This window comes from Oncorhynchus tshawytscha, linkage group LG10 (genome assembly GCF_018296145.1).
Source record: "Oncorhynchus tshawytscha isolate Ot180627B linkage group LG10, Otsh_v2.0, whole genome shotgun sequence".
Lineage (NCBI taxonomy): Eukaryota > Metazoa > Chordata > Actinopteri > Salmoniformes > Salmonidae > Oncorhynchus > Oncorhynchus tshawytscha.
Genome location: NC_056438.1, coordinates 42,671,325 through 42,693,483, shown reverse-complemented (window position 1 = coordinate 42,693,483; position 22,159 = coordinate 42,671,325). Strand labels below are relative to the sequence as shown.

Genomic DNA, 22,159 nt, shown 5'->3' with positions numbered 1-22,159 from the left:
TCCACCTGTTCTTTCAAACATTAAGGGGAATGGTTTACGATTCAACATAGCTACTGTGGAGAGTAGAATTAACATTACTTGTTTTTAACATCATCTGACATAGGCATACATTTTTTTGGTGATAGAAAGAGACCAAACCACCATAGTCTACAAAATAGCGTGGAATAAGGAGCCCCTTCAAAGCCTTCAGAGAAGGCCAAAGGATTTATAAATAAATGTCAAATAAAATGTTGTTTTAATTTCTATTTCATCTTTACAATCAATTGTATGATCTTCTGATTTCATCGCTTCAGTTTGTGTTGGAAAGACAAGGGTTAATACTGATTTATATCCAATCAGGATTTATTTTCATTGGTGGTCTATGGTTAGAAAAATCTAGCTCAGCTAGCCATTGGCTAGGCCTTCAGAAGCTAGACAGAAGGCCTCTGCCATTAAACTCTATTAGAGCAGAATTTTGGAGTGACAGTGCAATGAACCAATCACATTTTGACTTGTAATTGGTGGTTCTGTTAAAAAATATTCTAATGGAAATGAAATGTCTATTGGTGCTTTCAAGACAACAGGGAACTCAAAAAATAAAAACGAGGTCAAAATCATGACATCAGTGATCTTGAGGTCGGAGCTCTAGAAAGAGGCCCGAGTTCCTGAGTTGGAAATCTGAGTTTGATGACAGTTCAAAAAAATAATTATCCCAGTCGGAGCTAGTTTTTGGCAGGATTCCCTGTTGTCTTGTTTGACCAAAACTGTCTCTCCTTCAGCGCTATGGAGTGCACAGGTATTACGGTCCCTGTCCTTTCAGCACCACAAGCCTGTCACCTTAGATGTGACACTTTTGCTGTCACTTTTGGTGATAGTGGTGTTGGCCTACCATAGGTTGTGTAAAAAGTGTGTTTTTTGTTTTGCTGGTCCAATTATTTTATGCTGTGTGTCACATGGTGTCCATGCCTTTTCTATCTCTGTTTGTGCGGCAGCCCCAAAGCTCGGCCAGGCCTGTTTGATTCATTCATAATGTCAAAAAGCATTGTTCCTCCTTCACTATAACTAGAATGTTCCACCTACAGAAGATATGTTGGGCACATTAAATTATGCTATGTTTTCTTCTTGATTTTTGAGTTTGATACAAGGTATTGGAAGATTTTTGATCCCTCTGATGGTCCTATAGTCACAGTTCGCCACCGCCACCAAATGTGCCAAAAAGTCACTATTATTCTGAGTAGCCTAGTCATGGTCTGTTTCTCAAGTGTCCATGTGTGTTTTTAGAAATTGAAAAGTTGCCTAAGTGTCACGTGTAGGCAATTTGAAGGCAATGTCAGACATTATTATGAATTGTTTTACTTACCACAGTTTTCCTCGTCGCTGTTGTCTGAGCAGTCGTCATCATCGTCGCACCTCCATATGGTCGGTATACACCTTTTGTTATTGCACTGAAACTGACCATCCTCACACTCTTCTGCCTCTGCACCTGCACCTGCAATGTTGGAAAAAACATCAATAATACGCGCACATCCCGCCATCCACCTAACACATGGGCTCAAACTGTAATTTGCTAATGAATGCCTATGATATGCCGCATATTCAGCCAGTCAGTCAGTATTGAAATAGGATTCCGTTATGAGCGTCACTTTGGGCTGTTGTTTTGCTACAATAGACACATAACCCACTTGGCAAACTGGTTGAATCAACGTTGTTTCCACGTAATTTCAACAAACAAAAATAAATGTGATGACGTTGAATCAACGTGGAAAACTGATTGGGTTTGAAAAAAGTAATCAATGTAAGGGAATTTCGTTTTTTTCACACAACTTTTAACCTAAATGCAATGACATGGTACATTTTTTGTTTGTTTATTTCACATTGATTTCACGTTAGTTGACATTGACAACTCAACCAAATGTAAATCGAAACTAGAAGTTGAACTGATGTCTTTGCCCATTGTTAGGACCGATTGTAAGGACTGATTCTGTCATTTATAATTATAGCATTTTAAAAGGGAGTGGGCGCACGTTAGGCCTAACCATCGTATCGTTACAATGAAACAAAGATTAATGTAGCCTAGGCTACTACCACCTATGTTGTAATTATATGGATGCTCTCACATCCAAGGAACACATGTCAACATTGCCAAGTAAACGCTGACGCACACATTTCCCATACATTTTCCCATACATTTTCATAAAACAAACAGTTTAAATTACCACAATTTGTATTGTGATATTTTCTTTCAGTTTTCCACTAACAATGAGTGGTTCTCCCATATCGTTGCAACAGTAGGCTAGCGCATGAAATCATTCGCTATCATCCGGAGGAGACCGCGTTAGGCTGGATCCCTCTCCGTTTAGCTCATTACCGGCATACTTTCATCCGATTACCATCATTTTAAGGATCGAAGAAAATAGGACAAACCTTTCGAGGAATGAAGTTTCAGGGCTAACAAATGAAAGATCAGTAGTTTCCTTATATCCGTCCACATTTCTGGGTGGAGGTGATGGAGCTCATCCACAAACAAAGCCTGACCTAGTATCCGTTCCTCTAGCGATGCGACAGTGGTACTTCACCGAACTAAAACCTCTCTGGCAATTTGAATCAGTGACGATGGCGTGTATGGGCGGGAATTGTGCTCGTAAAAATAACCATAAAGCAGTCTTTTCAATTATGTTCAGTCCTACTGTCGAGTATAATTATTTTTTACAATGTTCTTCATTCACCGAGCCAAAACATTGGTTGGGAATTGCCGAAAATATTGAACTTTGTTTTACACGCGCCAGTAGGCAGAAAAAGATGAAGATGCATTGACAAAGAACTCATGAAAAAAACGTTATTAGGCTACAATAGCCTATTCTATTTGCAATAGATGAAAGCAATATATTTCCAAAGTTTTAAATTATTAACTTCACAGTGGACCTTCAGAACAAAGCTCTCACCTGAACAACAGGTCTAAAGTTGAATTAATATATTTTACTAATTGGAGTCCCCTGGAAAACACAGACCAAAACTAAGGTTCCTCCTACCACAATAATACACCATTTTTAAAAAAAAATCATTAATTAATTGAATGTCTAATTTAATATGTTCTGAAAAATAATTGTATGTAGGCCAACACATAAATATTTAAGCGAGAGAAACACTTCCCTGGGGCACACACATGCACACACAAAGCGAGCGACATATACACAATCACATCTACCCAGCCAGATTCTTTGGGGGGGCATGATAGGCAGTTAAGTGAGGTAGAGGAAGGTGCTAGGCAGAGGAAAATAGTTATACAAATAATACATGGGACTTGTTTAGCACTTTAAGGACCCAAAATCACTTTACAATTGTAGAAATAAAATAAAAAACAGGAGTCAAAATATAACATCAGACTAAACAAAAAAACAAAGAGAGGGGTCGGCTCAAGAAAGGGAAAGAGTGTGACGTACTGTATCAGTGTATGAGGAGGGTAGGATTTGGGTTTAGATGCAAACCCGGTTTAGGGTAAGGGGCGAGATTGGAGGGGGGGCTTTAGGACCCTGAAAGGTGGTGAAGGACTCAGAGTCACAGATGGTTGAAAGGAGGGACTTCCAGAGCCTAGGAGCAACCCTGGTGAGGTCCCTGTCGCTGAAGCTTTGGAGCTTCGACCTGGGGATGTGGGTTGGTAGGGGAGAAGAAGGTCTGAGAGGTAAGGAGGGCAAGGTGGTGAAGGGCTTTGTAGGTAAGAAGGAGGATATTGTAATCAATGTGTTGAGAGACAGAGCCAGTGGTGTTCACGGAGAACATGGCTGACGTGCTGCCAAGACTTAGTGTGGTGAGCTGCAGAGTTTTGAACCATTTGGAGCTTATGGAGGCAGTTTGAGTTGATGCCGGAGAGTAGTGAGTTGCATTAGTCAAGACGGGAGGAGATCAATGCATGTATGAGGGTTTCAGCGGCAGAACGGGAGAGGGAGGGGATGTTGCGGAGGTGGATGAATGAGGATTTGACCATCTGTCTTGTGGTGGTCAAAAGAGAGGGTGGTGTCTAGAATGACGCCAACGTTGCCTGTGTGGGGGAGGGAGACACAGTGGTGTCGTCAATGGTGAGGGTCTTAGCTTTGTTGAGGGTGGACTTGATGCCGAGGAGTAGGAGTTCCATTGTATCACTGTTGAGGTTGAGGATGTTTTGCTGCATCCATGTATTTATCGCAGAGAGGCAGGATTCAATGTGGGTCAGAGGTGGGTTGAGGAGAGATTCGGTGCTGAGGTAGATCTGGGCATCATCGGCATAGCAGTGGAAGTCAAGGTTGACGTGATAGAGGATCTGGCCAAGAGAGGGAGAATGATCGGTCAATGGTGAGTTTATTTTGGTGTCTTGTCCTTGAAAAACTGAAGGAAGGAGTGGAGGGAGTACAGAAGGTGTCATAAATGAGGTTACAAAGGTTAAATGATTCTGCACCTGCAGGTGTTCAAAACACGTCTAGACCTGTTTACCAAAAACACTCAATTTGGGCATCTTTTAAAAAGGGTCTGCGAGTCCCTAAGTGACTTTGCTGTCCCCACCTGCGTGCATAGTTACAGAATCGATTCACTTTTGACACTTCCATATCCTTTTAACAACCCTAGTCTTAGTAGACTATTCACCAAACAATTATGCAAAATAATACTCCTCGGCTACAGCTAGGTAATGGCCACATATGAGTGAACAGCACTACTACTTCCCCTCATTACCCACCATGAAACTGTTATTGGTCTTGCCCAACACAATAAGGTTGCTGCACTGTGGCAAAAAAAGTGCAATAATCCATATCTACAGAACAAACGATGCTGTCAGTCAAATCTAGGGCACGACCATTGCTGACAGCATAATACGTCATTTTAATGGAGATGAACTGAAGCGGAACTTATATTCTAGTGCTACAAAAAAAATAAAACTGAGTAGATTACAGAGCAGAGTGCTTGGCAAAGAAAAATACAATAACTGACTTCAAGACCTCCATGGAAACCTGCTCTCGCCCCAGTGAGCAGAAGCAGAAATTGGGGGCCTGAATATCACTGATTAGGGGTGTCTCATTCTCCACAGGGCTATGGGCAAGAGGCATCTGTTCCCTTGCCAGCTGAGAAATACTGGAGGACTGTACTCTAGACCTCTTGAAAGGTACATGCACATGATCTTCAATATGTTTTAATTTTTTTTAAGTCAGTTAAGAACAAATTCTTATTTACAATGACGGCCTACCCGGGCCAAACCCTAACACGGATGGCGCTGGGCCAATTGCTATGGGACTCCCAATCATGGCCAGTTGTGATACAACCTGGATTCTAACCAAGGTCTGTAGTGATGCCTCTGGCACTAAGATGCAGTGCCTTAGACCGCTGCGCCATTCGAGAGCCCAATATAAGGATAAGTGAATTATAATCATTCTCAGACAAAGATGATGTTACACTTGTTGTCACCGTCTGAGTAATTTAAGTGTTAAAATAAAAAATAAATCACTGTCAGGTTTAAGGTGTAATGCTTAGTTATGTAATAGGCATGGGAACACCACAGGCAAAGTTTGGATGCAAAAATATGCAAATGTATACCTAAATATAAATAGTCTCAAACCTGTAACCCCACTCATAGAACAGAATTGCTGGCCACAGCACAACCGAGAATGAAAGATGGCACAATGTTGTGAAATCACTTGGAATTTGTAAGTGTCAGAAATTCACTAGATCAAATTGGAATCTCAACTACTGAAGATAACGCAGACGGAATTTAGTTTTCAACCAATTTGCCACCGAGAGTGAATCAAGATTGAATGAAAATGCATTTGGCACACAAAGAATTAAGTAGGAGGCACTACATAATATATTGTGTGTGAGTGTGTGTCTGGTTTTATTATCCTTGTGGGGACCAGAAGTTCTCAAAAGGATAGTAAAACAAGGAAAATTCAATTGTTGTTTTTCAGCGGCAGGGACTGGGAAACTAGTCAGCATCGAGGCAAAGATGAAGGGAGCAAAGTACAGAGCGATCCTTGATGAAAACCTGCTCCAGAGCGCTCAGGACCTCAGACTGGGTTCACCTTCCAATAGGAAAACGACCCTAAGCACACAGCCAAGACAACGCAGGAGTGGCTTCAGGACAAGTCTCTGAATGTCCTTCAGTGGCCCAACAAGAGCCCGGACTTGAACCCTCTGGAGAGACCTGAAAGTAGCTGTCCAGAGATACTGCCAATCCAACCTTACAGAGCTTGAGAGGATCTGCAGAGAAGAATGGGAGAAACTCCCCAAATACACGTGCCAAGCTTGTAGCATCATACCCAAGAAAACTTGAGGCTGTAATCGCTGCCAAAGGTTCGTCACTAAAGTAAAGGGTCTGAATACTTTTTTATTTTTTTATTTGACCCCTTTTTTCTCCCCAATTTCGTGGTATCCAATTGTTGTAGTAGCTACTATTTTGTCTCATCGCTACAACTCCCGTACGGGCTCGGGAGAGACAAAGGTTGAAAGTCATGCGTCCTCCGATACACAACCCAACCAACCGTACTGCTTCTTAACACAGCGCGCATCCAACCCGGAAGCCAGCCGCACCAATGTGTTGGAGGGTACACCGTGCACCTGGCAACCTTGGTTAGCGCTCACTGCGCCCGGCCCACCACAGGAGTCGCTGGTGCGCGATGAGACAAGGACATCCCTACCAACCAAGCCCTCCCTAACCCGGACTACGCTAGGCCAATTGTGCGTCGTCCCACGACAGAGCCTGGGCGCGAACCCAGGGACTCTGATGGCACAGCTGGCGCTGCAGTACAGCGTCCTTAACCAATGTGCCACCCGGGAGGCCAGGTCTGAATACTTACGTAAATGTGATATTTCCGTTATTTATTTTTACTAAATTGGCAACAATTTCTAAAAACCTGTTTTTGCTTTGTCATTATGGGGTACTGTGTGTAGATTTTGAAGGAATGTGTTTTTCCTTCTTAAATCTACACACAATACCCCATGATGACAAAGCAAAAACAGGTTTTTAGAAATTGTTGCCAATTAATACATTTTAGAATAAGGCTATAATGTCAAAAATTGGACACACCTACTCATTCAAGGGCTTTTCTTTATTTGTACTATTTTCTACATTGTAGAATAATAGTGAAGACAACACTATGAAATGAAACACATATGCAACCATGTAGTAACCAAAAAAGTGTTAAACAAATCAACATATATTTTACATTTTCAAAGTAGCCACCCTTTGCGTTGATGACAGCTTTGCAAACTCTTGGCATTCTCTCATAGCCCTATTTGGTAAAAGACCAAGTCCATATTATGGCAAGAACAGATAAAATAAGCAAAGCGAAATGACAGTCATTTGTCTTGAGTCTGCACAACTCTGCCAAGGACCTAGGATCAAGGGAGACACTCAAGTGTTTTAGTACTATATCTCTTGACACATTGATGAAATAATCATGGCCTCTAAACCTTCAAGCTTCATACTGGACCCTATTCCAACTAAACTACTGAAAGAGCTGCTTCCTGTGCTTGGCCCTCCCATGTTGAACATAATAAACGGCTCTCTAGCCACCTGATGTGTACCAAACTCACTAAAAGTGACAGTAATAAAGCCTCTCTTTAAAAAGCCAAACCTTGACTCCATTTCTCTCAAATTTTAGAAAAAGTTGTTGCGCAGCAACTCACTGCTGTCCTGAAGACAAACAATGTATACGAAATGCTTCAGTCTGGTTTTAGACCCCATCATAGCACTGAGACTGCACTTGTGATGACCTTTTAATGGCGTCAGACCGAGGCTCTGCATCTATCCTCGTGCTCCTAAACCTTTAGTGCTGCTTTCGATACCATCGATCACCACATTCTTTTGGAGAGATTGGAAACCCAAATTGGTCTACAAGGACAAGTTCTGGCCTGGTTTAGATATTATCTGTCAGAAAGATGTCAGTTTGTCTCTGTGGATGGTTTGTCCTCTGATAAATCAACTGTACATTTTGGTGTTCCTCAAGGTTCCATTTTAGGACCACTATTGTTTTCACTATATATTTTACCTCTTGGGGATGTTATTCGAAAACATAATGTTAACTTTCACTGCTATGCAGATGACACACAGCTGTACATTTCGATGAAACATGGTGAAGCCCCAAAATTGCCCTCGCTGCATGCCTGTGTTTCAGACATAAGGAAGTGGATGGCTGCAAATGTTCTACTTTTAAACTTGGACAAACAGAGATGCTTGTTCTAGGTTCCAAGAAACAAAGAGATCTTCTGTTGAGTCTGACAATTAACCTTGATGGTTGTACAGTCGTCTCAAATAAAACTGTGAAGGACCTCGGCGTTACTCTGGACCCTGATCTCTCTTTTGACGAACATATCAAGACTGTTTCAAGGACAGCTTTTTTACTTCTACGTAACATTGCGAAAATCTGAAATTTTCTGTCCGAAAATGATGCAGAAAAATGAATCCATGCTTTTGTCACTTCTAGGTTAGACCACTGCAATGCTCTACTTTCCGGCTACCTGGATAAAGCACTAAATAAACTTCCGTTTGTGCTAAATACGGCTGCTAGAATCCTGACTAGAACTCAAAAAATTGATCATATTACTCCAGTGCTTGCCTCCCTACACTGGCTTCCTGTTAAGGCTAGGGCTGATTTCAAGGTTTTACTGCTAACCTACAAAGCATTATATGGGCTTGTTCCTACCCATCTTTCCGATTTGGTCCTGCCGTACATACCTACTGTACATGTACGCTACGGTCAGAAGATGCAGGCCTCCTAATTGTCCCTAGAATTTCTAAGCAAACAGCTGGAGGCAGGGCTTTCTCCGATAGAGCTCCATTTTTATGGAATGGTCTGCCTACCCATGTGAGAGACGCAGACTCAGTCTCAACCTTTAAGTCTTTATTGAAGACTCATCTCTCCAGTAGGTCCTATGATTGTGTGTAGTCTGGCCCAGGAGTGTGAAGGTGAACGGAAAGGCACTGGAGCAAGGAACCACCCTTGCTGTCTCTGCCTGGCCGGTTCCCCTCTCTCCACTGGGATTCTCTGCCTCTAACCCTATTACAGGGGCTGAGTCACTGGCTTACTGGTGCTCTTCCATGCCCTCCCTAGGAGAGGTGCGTCAATGACGTGGTCTTCCTGTCTGGGTTGGCGCCCCCCCCTTGGGTTGTGCCGTGGCAGAGATCTTTGTGGGCTATACTCCGCCTTGTCTCAGGATGGTAAGTTGGTGGTTGAAGATATCCCTCTAGCGGTGTGGCGGCTGTGCTTTGGCAAAGTGGGCGATGTTTGACCCTGTCCGGGGGTATCATCGGATGGGGCCACAGTGTCTTCTGACCCCTCCTGTCTCAGCCTCCAGTATTTATGCTGCAGTAGTTTGTTTCGGGGGGCTAGGGTCAGTCTGTTATATCTGGAGTATTTCTCCTGTCTTATCCGGTGTCCTGTGTGAATTTAAGTATGCTCTCTCTAATTCTCTCTTTCTTTCTTTCTCTCTCTCGGAGGACCTGAGCCCATGGACCATGCCTCAGGACTACCTGGCATGATGATCCCTTGCTGTGCCCAGTCCACCTGGCCATGCTGCTCCTCCAGTTTCAACTGTTCTGCCTGCGGATATGGAACCCTGACCTGTTCACCGGACATGGTACCTGTCCCAGACCTGCTGTTTTCAACTCTCTAGAGACAGCAGGAGCGGTAGAGACACTCTCAATGATAGGCTATGAAAAGCCAACTGACATTTACTCCCGAGGTGCTGACCTGTTGCACCCTCTACAACTACTGTGATTACTATTATTTGACCATTCTGGTCATTTATGAACATTTGAACATCTTTGCCATTTTCTGTTATAATCTCCACCGGGCACAGCCAGAAGAGGACTGGCCACCCCTCATAGCCTGGTTCCTCTCTAGGTTTCTTCCTAGGTTTTGGCCTTTCTAGGGAGTTTTTCCTAGCCACCGTGCTTCTACATCTGCATTGCTTGCCGTTTGGTGTTTTAGGCTGGGTTTCTGTACAGCACTTTGAGATATCAGCTGATGTAAGAAGGGCTATATAAATCAATTTGATTTGATTTGATTTGACAATGACCCAACACACCTCCAGGCTGTGTAAGGGCTATTTGACCAAGGAGAGTGATGGAATGCTGCACCAGATGACCTGGCCTCCACAATCCTCCGACCTCAACCCAATTGAGATGGTTTGGGATGAGTTGGACTGCAGAGCGAAGGAAAAGCAGCCAACATGTGCTCAGCATATGTGGGAACTCCTTCAAGACCGTTGGAAAAGCATTCCAGGTGAAGCTGGTTTAGAGAATGCCAAGAGTGAATCAAACTGTCATCAAGGCAAAGGGTGGTACTTTGAAGAATATAAAATGTTATTTCATGGTTTTGATTTCTTCACTATCCTACAATGTAGAAAATAGTAAAAATAAAGTAAAACCATGTCCAAACTTTTGACTGGAACTAATTTTTACATATACGACATTGATCGTCCTAATATTTCTATATTTCTTAATTCCATTATTTTACTTTTAGATTTGTGAGTATTGTTGTGTATAGTTAGATATTACAGCATTGTTGGAGCTAGGAACACAAGCATTTCACTACACGCGCAATAACATCTGCAAAATATGTGCATGCAACAAATACAATTTGATTTGACTTGATTTGATTTTCTCAGCGGAGGGAGAGTGGAGAGATGGTGAGAGGCAGCCTCAGCGTCGCTCCCGCCCTCCTCTCAGACTGACCATCAGATGCAGGCCATTTGTCTCTAAAAAAACAAATGATTATGCTCACTCAGCAGTGCCTCACAAGTAATATAACAAATTATCTATTACCAGTGTGATCATATACCAATTTCTTTTAAAATATAATTTCCAAATGGTCTGAGAAGAACAACAATGGCAGGGCAATTCCAAGCATAGCCAATATGCAATGATAATGTATTGGCCCCATAGCCTACTGCACAAATGTTCTACAGAACTGTTAATTGGTTAATGTTGCATAGGCACGTTATTTAAAAAAAAAAAACGTATTTTACCCTGCTTCTGTAGTAACGCCTCAAGCACTGCAAAGCAGTGCCTTAGACCACTACGCCACTCGGGAGGACAGGCTTATGTTTTTTAAGTCATGTTTAAAAACAATCTGAGCGGTAGAGCTCGGCTTACATTTTGACTCAGAAAGTTATCTTGACACAGAAAAGGTTGGTGACCACTGGTGTAGATGAAGGAGCGAAGACAGGTTAAAGAATAATTTTTAAGCCTTAAGACAATTGAGACATAGATTGTGTGTGTGTGTGTGCGTGCCGTTCAGAGGGTGAATGGGCAAGACAAAATATTTAAGTGCCTTTGAGCGGGGTATGGTGGGTGCCAGGTACACCGGTATGAATGTGTCAATAACTCCAATGCTGCTGGGATTTTCAAGATCAACAGTTTCCTGTGTGTATCAAGAATGGTCCACCACCCAAAGCGTTGGAGTCAATATGGGCCAGCATCCCAGTGGAACGCTTTCAACATGTTGTAGAGTCAAAAGGGGGTGCAACTCAATGTTAGGAAGGTGTTCCTAATGTTTTGTACACACAGTATATATACAGTGCATTCGGAAAGTATTCAGACCCCTTCACTTTTTCCACATTTTCTTATGTTACAGCATTACTATAAAATTGACTAAATAGTTTTTTCCCCCCTCAACATTCTACAAACAATACACCCTAACGACAAAGCAAAAACAATTTTTGCAAACGCTTTAAAATGAAGAAAAAAAACCACATCACATTTGCAAGTATTCAGACCCTTTAAGTACTTTGTTGAATCCCCTTTGGCAGTGATTACAGCCTCGAGTCTTCTTGGGTATGAAGCTTCAAGCTTGGCACACCGGTATTTGTGGTGTTTCTCCCATTCTTCTCTGCAGATCCTCTCAAGCTCTGTCAGGTTGGATGGGGGGCGTCGCTGCACAGCTATTTTCCGGTCTCTCCAAAGACGTTTGATCGGGTACATGTCCGGGCTCTGGCTGGGCCACTCAAAGGCTTATCCCGAAGCCACTCGTAAGTTGTCTTGGCTGGCACTTCCCCAGAACTGTGCCTCGACACAATCCTGTCTCGGAGCTCTACGGACAATACCTTTGACCTCATGGCTTAGTTTTTGTTCTGACATGCACTGTCAACTGTGGGACCTTATATAGACAGGTGTCTACCTTTCCAAATCATGTCCAATCAATAGAATTAACCACAGATGGACTCCAATCACATTGTAGAAACATCTCAAGGATGATCAATGGAAACAGGATGCACCTGAGCTCAATTCCGGGTCTCATAGCAAAGGGTCTGAATATATATATATATATATATATATATATATATATATATATATTATATATATATATATATATATATATACTCACTCTCACTTTCACTCTCCATATATATATATATATATATATATATATATATATATATATATATATATATATATATATATGGAGAGTGAAAGAGAGAGAGCGCGAAAGTGTGAGTGAAAGAGATGTTGGTCAATCGATTCCAGCAATGTAGAATTCCCAGAGGGAAGAGTTACAAAATGTTTTTACAAAATGCATTTAAATATAGCAGCCGGGAAGGTTTAATTTAACAAAACAGAGCTGCATACAGATAAAGACAGTCTGGTTACATTAGAAGGATATGTCTGTGGCTACACAGTGTGTGGTCATTGTGATTCTCAGTGGTGACAAAGGCAAATCACTCAAATGGATTAACCTGAACAAAATCACTGGACAGGAACCAAAATAAGGCAGTGTACATAATACTAATGCAAAAAAACTCTTCAGATGAGTACAGCATCTTACGTGGGGAAAAAAACATTCCCGATTTGAAATTATACCTCTGTCTAGTGCCATAATATTAATAATAACTGGGTAGGCTGGAGCTATAACAAAGCTCTTCCCACAGCCTATACCAACAGTATTGTGGCAGAGGCTGGAAATGCCAATGCCTCTCTCAGCTGAGTTGCCAATTAGTTACACTGCATATGTCACCTCATATCTAATCAATGATGTGCCATTCTGCCAGAGAACACCATGGGTCCTGTTTGAATACTTTGAAAATGCTTCCTTCCTTCCTGACATGACATAATAGGTGAACGCTAGGAAATGGAAAGCTTACTTACACCAATCCAGTATGTCAGATCAGATCACTTCAATGAAGGAAAGAAGGAATGATTAATTGATGAGTACTGGAATAGGGCCCCTGTACCATATCATGAAACGCATGATTTAATAGCAGCAGCATACCCACAGCACAACTGCAACTGTTGTTATGAGTTTGGATGCACTTAATCTGGGTAAACCAAAAAGTAGTGTCACGTAATTTGGTCAGTTGCATGATTAACTTTGTTAGAAATTGAGAGTTACGGCAGTTTGCGAATTCTCCACCCTTGCAAAAGGAAACTCTCAGCCAAAGCTCACATTTCTGCTAAGCACTCGAAGTGAAGAACATGCGCAAAGCACTCGAAGCGAAGCAGTTTAAGCACTGCCTTTGCCCAATCCTGATATGTCCATACAACCAGTGACAAAAACCCAAATACCGGAAATACTGCATCTCGTTATCTCAATTTTGTGTGGATATCCTTCAATATATTCTTGAGACTTGCCCAGAGGGAATTGTTGATATGTTGTACATTTTTATTCTATACTGAACAAAAATATAAATGCAATGTATAAAGTTTTGATTTAGCTCATGTTTCATGATCCCAGAAATGTTTCGAACGCACAAAAATGTTACATCCCTGTTAGTTAGCATTTCTGCTTTGTCAAGATCATCCATCCACCTGACAGGTGTGGGATATCAGGAAGCTGATTAAACAGCATTATCATTACACAGGTGCACTTGTGCTGGGGACAATAAGAGGCCACTCTAAAATGTGCAGGTTTGTCACACAACACAATGCCACAGCGTGCAATTTGCATGCTGACTGCAAGAATGTCCACCAGAGCTGTTGCCAGATAATTTTATGTTAATTTCTCTACCATAAGCCACCTCCAACTTCATTTTAGAGAATTTGGTAATACGTACAACCGACCTCACAACTGAAGATCAAGTGTAACCATGCCAGCCCAGGACCTCCACATCCGACTTCTTCACCTGCAGGTTTGTCTGAGACCAGCCACCCGGACAGCTGAGGAAACTGAGGAGTATTGTTGTCAGGACCCGATAACGAACCCGGGTCTCCGGAGTGAGAAACAGTCACTTAACCAACTGAACCACGAATAGTCGGCAGAACCCAGAAGATGAGGCAGACACAGCAGTACTTGATTGGTGTATTTAATTAAGTAAAAAACGAAAGTCCTTCAGGCAAACATATAACTCCACAACGTCAAAAGGAATTCCACGAGAACAAAGGTAATCCTCCAAGACAAAAAGGTAAATCCACAGGGGGGTAGGTTTAGCATGAAAAAACCTCAAAGGATACTCAAAAATGTATAAACAAGAACAAAAACAGAATTCCACAAGAGAGTCCAACGGGAGCAACAAAAGTTCACAGCATACTAGGGCTGGGTGCTAACATACAAACACAGAGCAAAGAACTGAGGAAAACTAAGGGTTTAAATACAATCAGGGGAAACGAGGCACAGGTGCAAATAATAACAGGGAACAAGGGAAAACAAAAGGGTCAAAGAGCACAATGGGGGCATCTAGTGACCAAAGACCGGAACAACCCTGGCCAAATCCTGACAGAATCTCCCCCCTAGGAACGGCTCCTGACGTTCCTACCAGCTTTCTCGGGGTGGAGGGCCCTTAACTGACGAATGAGGTCAGGGTCCAGTATGTCTTTAGCAGGAACCCAGGAGCGCTCCTCGGGACCGTAGCCTTCCCAGTCCACCAGATACTGCCAGGACCGCTGCACCCAGCGGGAATCCAGTATCCGATGGACGGTATAAGCCGGCTGGCCTCCGATGACACGGGGCGGAGGGGGAGGTCTGTCTGCCGGGACAAGGGGAGAAAAAACAACAGGTTTTAATAAGGAAATGTGAAACGTGGGATTAATCTTAAGGGATCTGGGTAAGTGTAGGCGATATGAAACTGGGTTAACTCTCCTGGCAACCTTAAAGGGACCGATGTATCTTTGGGACAGCTTGTGAGACTCCACCCATAGTGGTAAGTCTCTTGTGGAGAGCCAGACTCTCTGGCCGGGGCGTAGGGTAGGCCCGGGACGGCGACGTCTGTTGGCTTGTTGTTGGTACCTCTGTGAGGAATGCAGAAGATTAAGACGGGTCTTCCTCCACATAAGCCGACAGCGTCTGACGAACTTCAAGGCTGAAGGCACTCTGACTTCTGCCTCCTGGTCTGGGAACAATGGAGGGGCATAGCCAAACTGACACTCGTGCGGGGACATACCAGTGGAGGAGGAGCGCAAGGTGTTGTGCGCGTATTCGGCCCAAACAATGAAGGACGACCATGTGGATGGGTTGTTAAGAGCCATACATCGGAGGGTGGTTTCCAGATCTTGATTCATCCTCTCTGTTTGGCCGTTGGACTCCGGGTGGTACCCTGAAGATAGACTGGCAGAGGCCCCCATGAGTTGGCAGAAGGCCTTCCAAAACCTTGAGGCGAACTGGGGACCTCTGTCGGAAACCATATCTTGAGGAATGCCGAAGACTCAGATCACATGGTTAATTACCAACTCAGCCGTTTCCTTGGCAGAAGGTAACTTAGTCAGGGGGACGAACCTGGCCGCCTTTGAAAACCTGTCGATGATGACTAGGACAGTAGTATTGCCATGGGACGGAGGAAGGCCAGTAATAAAGTCCAACGAGATATGGGACCAGGGTCTGTGGGGAACAGGTAAAGGGTGAAGGAGTCCTTGAGGGCGGAGGTGAGAAGATTTGCCCTGGCAGCACACGGGGCAGGCCTTGACGAAAGTGGCAATGTCTTCTCTTATGGTGGGCCACCAGAATTTACGCTGGATGAACTCCAAGGTGCGACCTATGCCCGGGTGACAGGTGAGGCGAGAGGAGTGCCCCCACAGAAGGACCTGAGTCCTCACTGTCTTGGGGACAAACAACTGATTGGCAGGACCTCCTTTCGGGCCCGGTTCGATAGCTTGAGCTCGTCTCACGGTATCCTCAACTTGCCACGAGATCGGGGCCACGATCTTAGCAGCAGGAAGGACAGGCATGTCCGTGTCGTCTCGAATGGCAGGAGCGTAGACTCGGGACAGGGCATCCAGTTTGAGATTCTTCGACCCGGGCCGATAGGTGAGGATAAACTGGAATCGATTGAAGAAAAGAGACCATCTAGCTTGTCTGGAGTTCAACCGCTTCGCCTGCTGGATATACTCCAGATTTTTGTGGTCCGTAAGCACCTGAAACGGGTGAGAAGCCCCCTCGAGCCAGTGTCTCCATTCCTTCAATGCCATCTTAACCGCTAGGAGTTCACGATCCCCCACATCGTAGTTCCTCTCAGCCGGGGTAAGCCGGTGTGAGAAGAAAGCGCACGGGTGGAGCTTCTTGTCTTCACACCTCTGAGACAGGACAGCTCCAACACCAACCTCTGATGCGTCTACCTCCACCACAAATGGTTCATCCGTAGTCGGTAGTATCAGGATGGGAGCAGAGAGGATGCGCTGCTTGAGTCCTTGGAAGGCCGTCTCAGCTTCTCTTCCCCACAAAAACCTTGCGTTGCCACCCTTGGTTAAAGCTGAGAGAGGGGCTGCCACCAAGCTGAAGTTCTTGATGAACTTGCGGTAAAAGTTTGTGAAGCCCAGGAAACGCTGAACTTCCTTAACGGATTTGGGGGTGGGCCAATCCGCTACCGCCCCTACCTTCCAGGAGTCCATTTGGACTCGACCGGGTTCCACTACAAATCCCAGGAATTGTACTCGGGATGAATGGAATTCACATTTTTCCGGCTTAACGTACAGATGGCTGTCTAGGAGGCGTTTGAGTACTTGTCTGACATGCTTTGTATGTTCTTGAAGGGAGCTCGAAAAGATGAGGATGTCATCCAAGTAAACAAACACAAATATGTTAAGCATATCCCTAAGCACATCGTTTATGAGCGCTTGGAACACAGCTGGGGCGTGCACCATTCAAAAAATGTAGAACCAGGAACAGATGTAGCCCTTGGTTCTCTCCAGACGTGACTGCCCTTGACCAGCACAAAAACATCCTGTAATGTACTGCATTAGCATCGAATGGCCCCTGCGATATGCAACTTTTCAATAAGCATTTTTCTACGGCAGGCCATGCTTTCCACCTGGCCACCCCTACCCTGGTCAACAGCCCTGTTGCCCCCACAGCAACTTGCCCAAGCCTCCCCATTTCTCCTTCACACAAATCCAGCTTTTCTGAAATAGTTGCAAAATCTGTACCCCTACAAATCAGCAGGGCTAGACAATCTGGACCCTCTCTTTCTAAAATTATCAGCCTAAATTGTTGCAACCCCTATTACTATCCTGTTCAACCTCTTTCCTATCGTCTGAAATCCCCAAAGATTGGATAGCTGCTGCGGTCATCCCCCTCTTCAAAAGGGGTAGACACTCAAGACCCAAACTGCTACAGACCTATATCTATTCTACCCTGGCTTTCTAAGGTCTTCGAAACCCAAGTTAACAAACAGATCACCGACCATTTCGAATCCCACCGTATCTTCTCCGCTGTGCAATCTGGTTTCTGAGCTGGTCATGGATGCACCTCAGCCACACTCAAGGTCCTAAACAATATCATAACCTCAATCAATAAGAGACAACACTGTGCAGCTCTATTCATCTACCTGGCCAGGGCTTTCGACTCTGTCAATCACCACATTCTTATCGGCAGACTCAACAGCCTTGGTTTCTCAAATGACTGCCTCGCCCGCTTCACCAACTACTTCTCAGACAGAGTTCAGTGTGTCAAATCGGAGGGCCTGTTCTCCGGACCTCTGGCAGTCTCTATGGGGGTGCCTCAGGGTTCAATTCTCGGGCCGAATTTCTCTGTTTACATCAATGATGTCGCTCTTGCTGCTGGTGATTCTCTGATCCACTTCTACGCAGTCGATACCATTCTGCATACTTCTGGCTCTTCTTTGGACATTGTTAACTAACCTCCAGACGAGCTTCAATGCCATGCAACTCTCACATTAAGCATCTCCAATCAAAAATTAAATCTAGAATCTGCTCCCTATTTCGCAACAAAGCATCATTCACTCACGCTGCCAAACATGCTGTCGTAAAACTGACTATCCTACCGATCCTTGACTTCGGCGATGTCATTTACAAAATAGCCTCCAACACTCTACTCAGTGAATTGGATCCAGTCTATCACAGTGCCATCCGTTTTGTCACCAAAGCCCCATATACTACCCACCACTGTGACCTGTATGCTCTCGTTGGCTGGCCCTCGCTTCATATTTGTTGCCAAACCCACTGGCTCCAGGTCATCTATAAGTCTTTGCTAGGTAGAGCCCCGCCTTATCTCAGCTCACTGGTCACCATAGCAGCACCCAACCATAGCACGTGCTCCAGCAGGTATATTTCACTGGTCACCCACAAAGCCAATTCCTACTTTGGCCGCCTTTCCTTCCAGTTCTCTGCTGCCAATGACTGGAACTAATTGCAAAAATCACTGAAGCTGGAGACTCATATCTCCCTCACTAACTTTAAGCACCAGCTGTCAGAGCAGCTCACAGATCACTGCAACTGTTCATAGCACATCTGTAAATAGCCCATCCAACTACCTCATCCCCATACTGTTAATTTTTTTTCTCCTTTGCACCCCAGTATCTCTACTTGCACATTCATCTTCTGCACATCTACCACTCCAGTGTTTAATTGCTAAATTGTAATTATTTCGCCACTATGGCCTATTTATTGCCTTATCTCCCTAATCTTACCTCATTTGCACACACTATCTAGACTTTTTTCCTATTGTGTTATTGACTGTATGTTTGTTTATTCCATGTGTAACTCCTTGTTGTTTGTGTCGCACTGCTTTGCTTTATCTTGGCCAGGTCGCAGTTGTAAATGAGAACTTGCTCACAACTAGCCTACCTGATTAAATAAAGGTTAAATAAAAAATCTGCTCTGAGTAAATCCAGTCCTGGAGTATCTTAACCAAATGAAACCAAAATACTTAGGCTGACTTAATCCAGTGTCCTGAAAATGGATATGCTAGATATGCAAATATTTATTGAGATTGCCTCAATTATTTCAATCCAATAATAGTCAGATTGAGCTTTATTTTCACGACTTCACCATTTATTTTCTGTATTCAGGGTTCACTCAAACATCGTTTTAACAACAATTTGATAAAAGGACTGTCACGCCCTGACCTTAGTTATCTATGTTTTATGTATTATTTTGGTAAGGTCAGGGTGTGACGAGGGTGGGTATGTGTGTCTAGGGTTTTTGTAGATCTATGGGGTTTTGGTATGTCTAGGTTTATTGTAGGTCTATGGTGGCCTGAATTGGTTCCCAATCAGAGGCAGCTGTTTATTGTTGTCTCTGATTGGGGATCCTATTTACGTTGCCATTTTCCAGTTTGGTTTTGTGGGTTATTGTCTATGTGTAGTTGCATGTCAGCACTCGTGGTGCATAGCGGCACATTCGTTTTGTTAGTTTGTTTAAGTGTTCTTCGTTAAAAAAAGAGGAATGTAATTCCAATCACGCTGCGCCTTGGTCTCATCGTTACGACGAATGTGACAAGGACACAATACATAATAATCTAATAATTTCTAGAAAAACTGTCAATTTGGTTCATTAAGGTAATTCACAAACAAAAACATTGTATATAAAAATAATATGAAGCAATATTATGCCTATTTTTAAAAGGGAAGGGAAAGGAAATACCTAGTCAGTTGCACAACAATGCATTCAACTGAAATGTGTTTTCCTGCATTTAACCCAACCCTTCAGAATCAGAGAGGTGCGGGAGGCTGCCTTAATCAATGTCCACGTCATAAGCACCCGGGGAGCAGTTGTTGTTGATGGTTAACTGCCTTGTTCAAGGGCAGAATGGGAGATTTTTCCACTTTACCGGCTCTGAATTCAAATATAATCCCATATTTGTTCATGTTTTTGTTTATCTCCACTCATAAGGAACAAATGTGTTCTTGCTCAATCGGTTTAGCTGTATTACGTTCACAGAAAAAATGTTGCAGTGTTCATGAATAAATTTGTAACAGAAAATCAATGTTGTTGTTATTACCTGTTCGTAACAACTGTTGATGCCCTTAATTAATGTAAAAGCCTGTGATTTGAAGCATTTTTTGTGTAAAGTACAAATAAGAAGAATATTACTCATATACCGGCTTGTTGTAAAGCCTCTAGGTGCTTCTTGTGACTCAGTTGAATGTCATATGGTCGGACCAGTCAAACTCAACACTTCCAATGTCTTTGCATGACAGTGACTTTTTTGGACCAGAAGATAATCTATATGGATGTATTGTTACACTGCAAAAACAGTAGTGCAGTGTCATTGCTAATATTCCATTTGTACATAAGGAATATCTTATAGTTTTAAGATGACATGGTCATTTTAGCCAGATCTGTGTGCTTACTGCTCTCAGTATTTCTTAATTAAATTTTGTATTGATTCTTATTCAGACTAGCGGAGGGAGCTTCCTTTTTTAAGGTAGCTTGAGACGAGTCTCTTTCTGGGATCAACTTTCATTATAACAGGGCTGGCACTGTCTATCAGTCCCCTATACATTGCGTGCTCTGTCCATAATAAGTCTCTATAGAGCAAGTTAAACTCTAGTAACCCATCATACATTTTTACTTTATCAAATCTAGCAACCCATTTTACTATTAATTTCTCTTCACTTTTTGCACTATGAATATAAAACACCCCATGCTCAATAACACCTCATGCTGGTAGTCCCAGACTACGATGGGCAGTAGTGGACGGAACCCCTAGATAACGTTGTAGCTCAAACAGAATTGGTTGGGGTATTCATTCAGGCACGCACCTCATTCACTCAGTACTTAATATTAAGAATATCTCTTATCAATTTTTTTTGTTTGCTTATAGCGTAATACTGCTCATTCAATGCTGTCTTAGTGCCAGCCTCAGTCTGTGGTGGTATGTAAAACAGCTACGAAAAATACAGATGAAAACTCTCTAGGTAGATAGTGTTGTCTACAGCGGCGTTTGGTAAGACAAGTGGCGGCGGAATATGTCTTTTTGTTAATAACAACTGTTGCACAATATCTAAGGAAGTCTCGAGCTATTGCTCACCTGAGGTAGAGCATGATTTTTTTTTTTATACCAGGCAGAAAGTCAGAAATAGCGATATAATAAATTACCAATAAACTTCTCCAAACAAGTCAAACAATGTTTATAATCAAACCTCAGGTACCCTAATACGTAAATAAACAATCAAATTTAAAACAGAGAATCGTTATTGTCTTTACCGGAGATAAACAACAAAGAACACGCTCTCATCCCGTGCATGAAAACACTACAGCCAAAATGGGAGCCACTTAGAAAAACTGCAAATTCTAGCTCATTTTTCCAAAAACAATCCTGAAACTCTTTCTAAAGACTGTTAACATCTAGTGGAAGCCATATGAACTGCAATCTGGGAGGATTTCGCCTCATAATAAACATGACAGCCATTGAAAACAGTGGTGGGCTGAATTTCATTTTTTTGGGATGGTTTGTCCTCTGGGTTTCGCCTGCCATATCAGTTCTGTTATACTCACAGACATTGTTTTTAACAGCTGTAGAAACTTTAGAGTGTTTTCTATCCAAATCTACCAATTATATGCATATGCTAGCTTCTGGGCCTGAGTAACAGGCAGTTTACTTTGGGCACACTTTTCATCCGGACGTCAAAATACTGCCCCCTAGCCCAAAGAGGAAAACGACTTAGGGCTAGCCATTGTAAGTTCAGAGTCACTTGCCCCAACAGTACTTGTGTGCCTGCCCCCTAGCCCAAAGAGGAAAACAACTTAGGGCTAGCCATTGTAAGTTCAGAGTCACTTGCCCCAACAGTACTTGTGTGCCTGCCCCCTAGCCCAAAGAGGAAAACGACTTAGGGCTAGCCATTGTAAGTTCAGAGTTACTTGCCCCAACTGTACTTGTGTGCCTGCCCCCCTAGCCCAAAGAGGAAAACGACTTAGGGCTAGCCATTGTAAGTTCAGAGTCACTTGCCCCAACAGTACTTGTGTGCCTGCCCCCTAGCCCAAAGAGGAAAACAACTTAGGGCTAGCCATTGTAAGTTCAGAGTCACATGCCCCAACAGTACTTGTGTGCCTGCCCCC

At 43.2% G+C, this 22,159-nt stretch overlaps 1 protein-coding gene and 1 pseudogene across 1 annotated transcript in view; one reads left to right on the top strand and one right to left on the bottom strand.

The window, feature by feature from the left end:
• Positions 1 to 2,522, bottom strand: part of LOC112259574 (low-density lipoprotein receptor-related protein 8-like) — a 174,201-nt gene extending 171,679 nt beyond the window's left edge. Inside the window, 2 exon segments of the mRNA XM_042328564.1 lie at positions 1,340 to 1,468; positions 2,404 to 2,522. Coding sequence (XP_042184498.1) covers positions 1,340 to 1,468; positions 2,404 to 2,470 — 196 coding nt within the window. The 5' untranslated portion in view covers positions 2,471 to 2,522.
• Positions 2,523 to 7,975: 5,453 nt separating this feature from the next.
• Positions 7,976 to 8,864, top strand: LOC112261078 (annotated as a pseudogene).
• Positions 8,865 to 22,159: the final 13,295 nt, after the last annotated feature.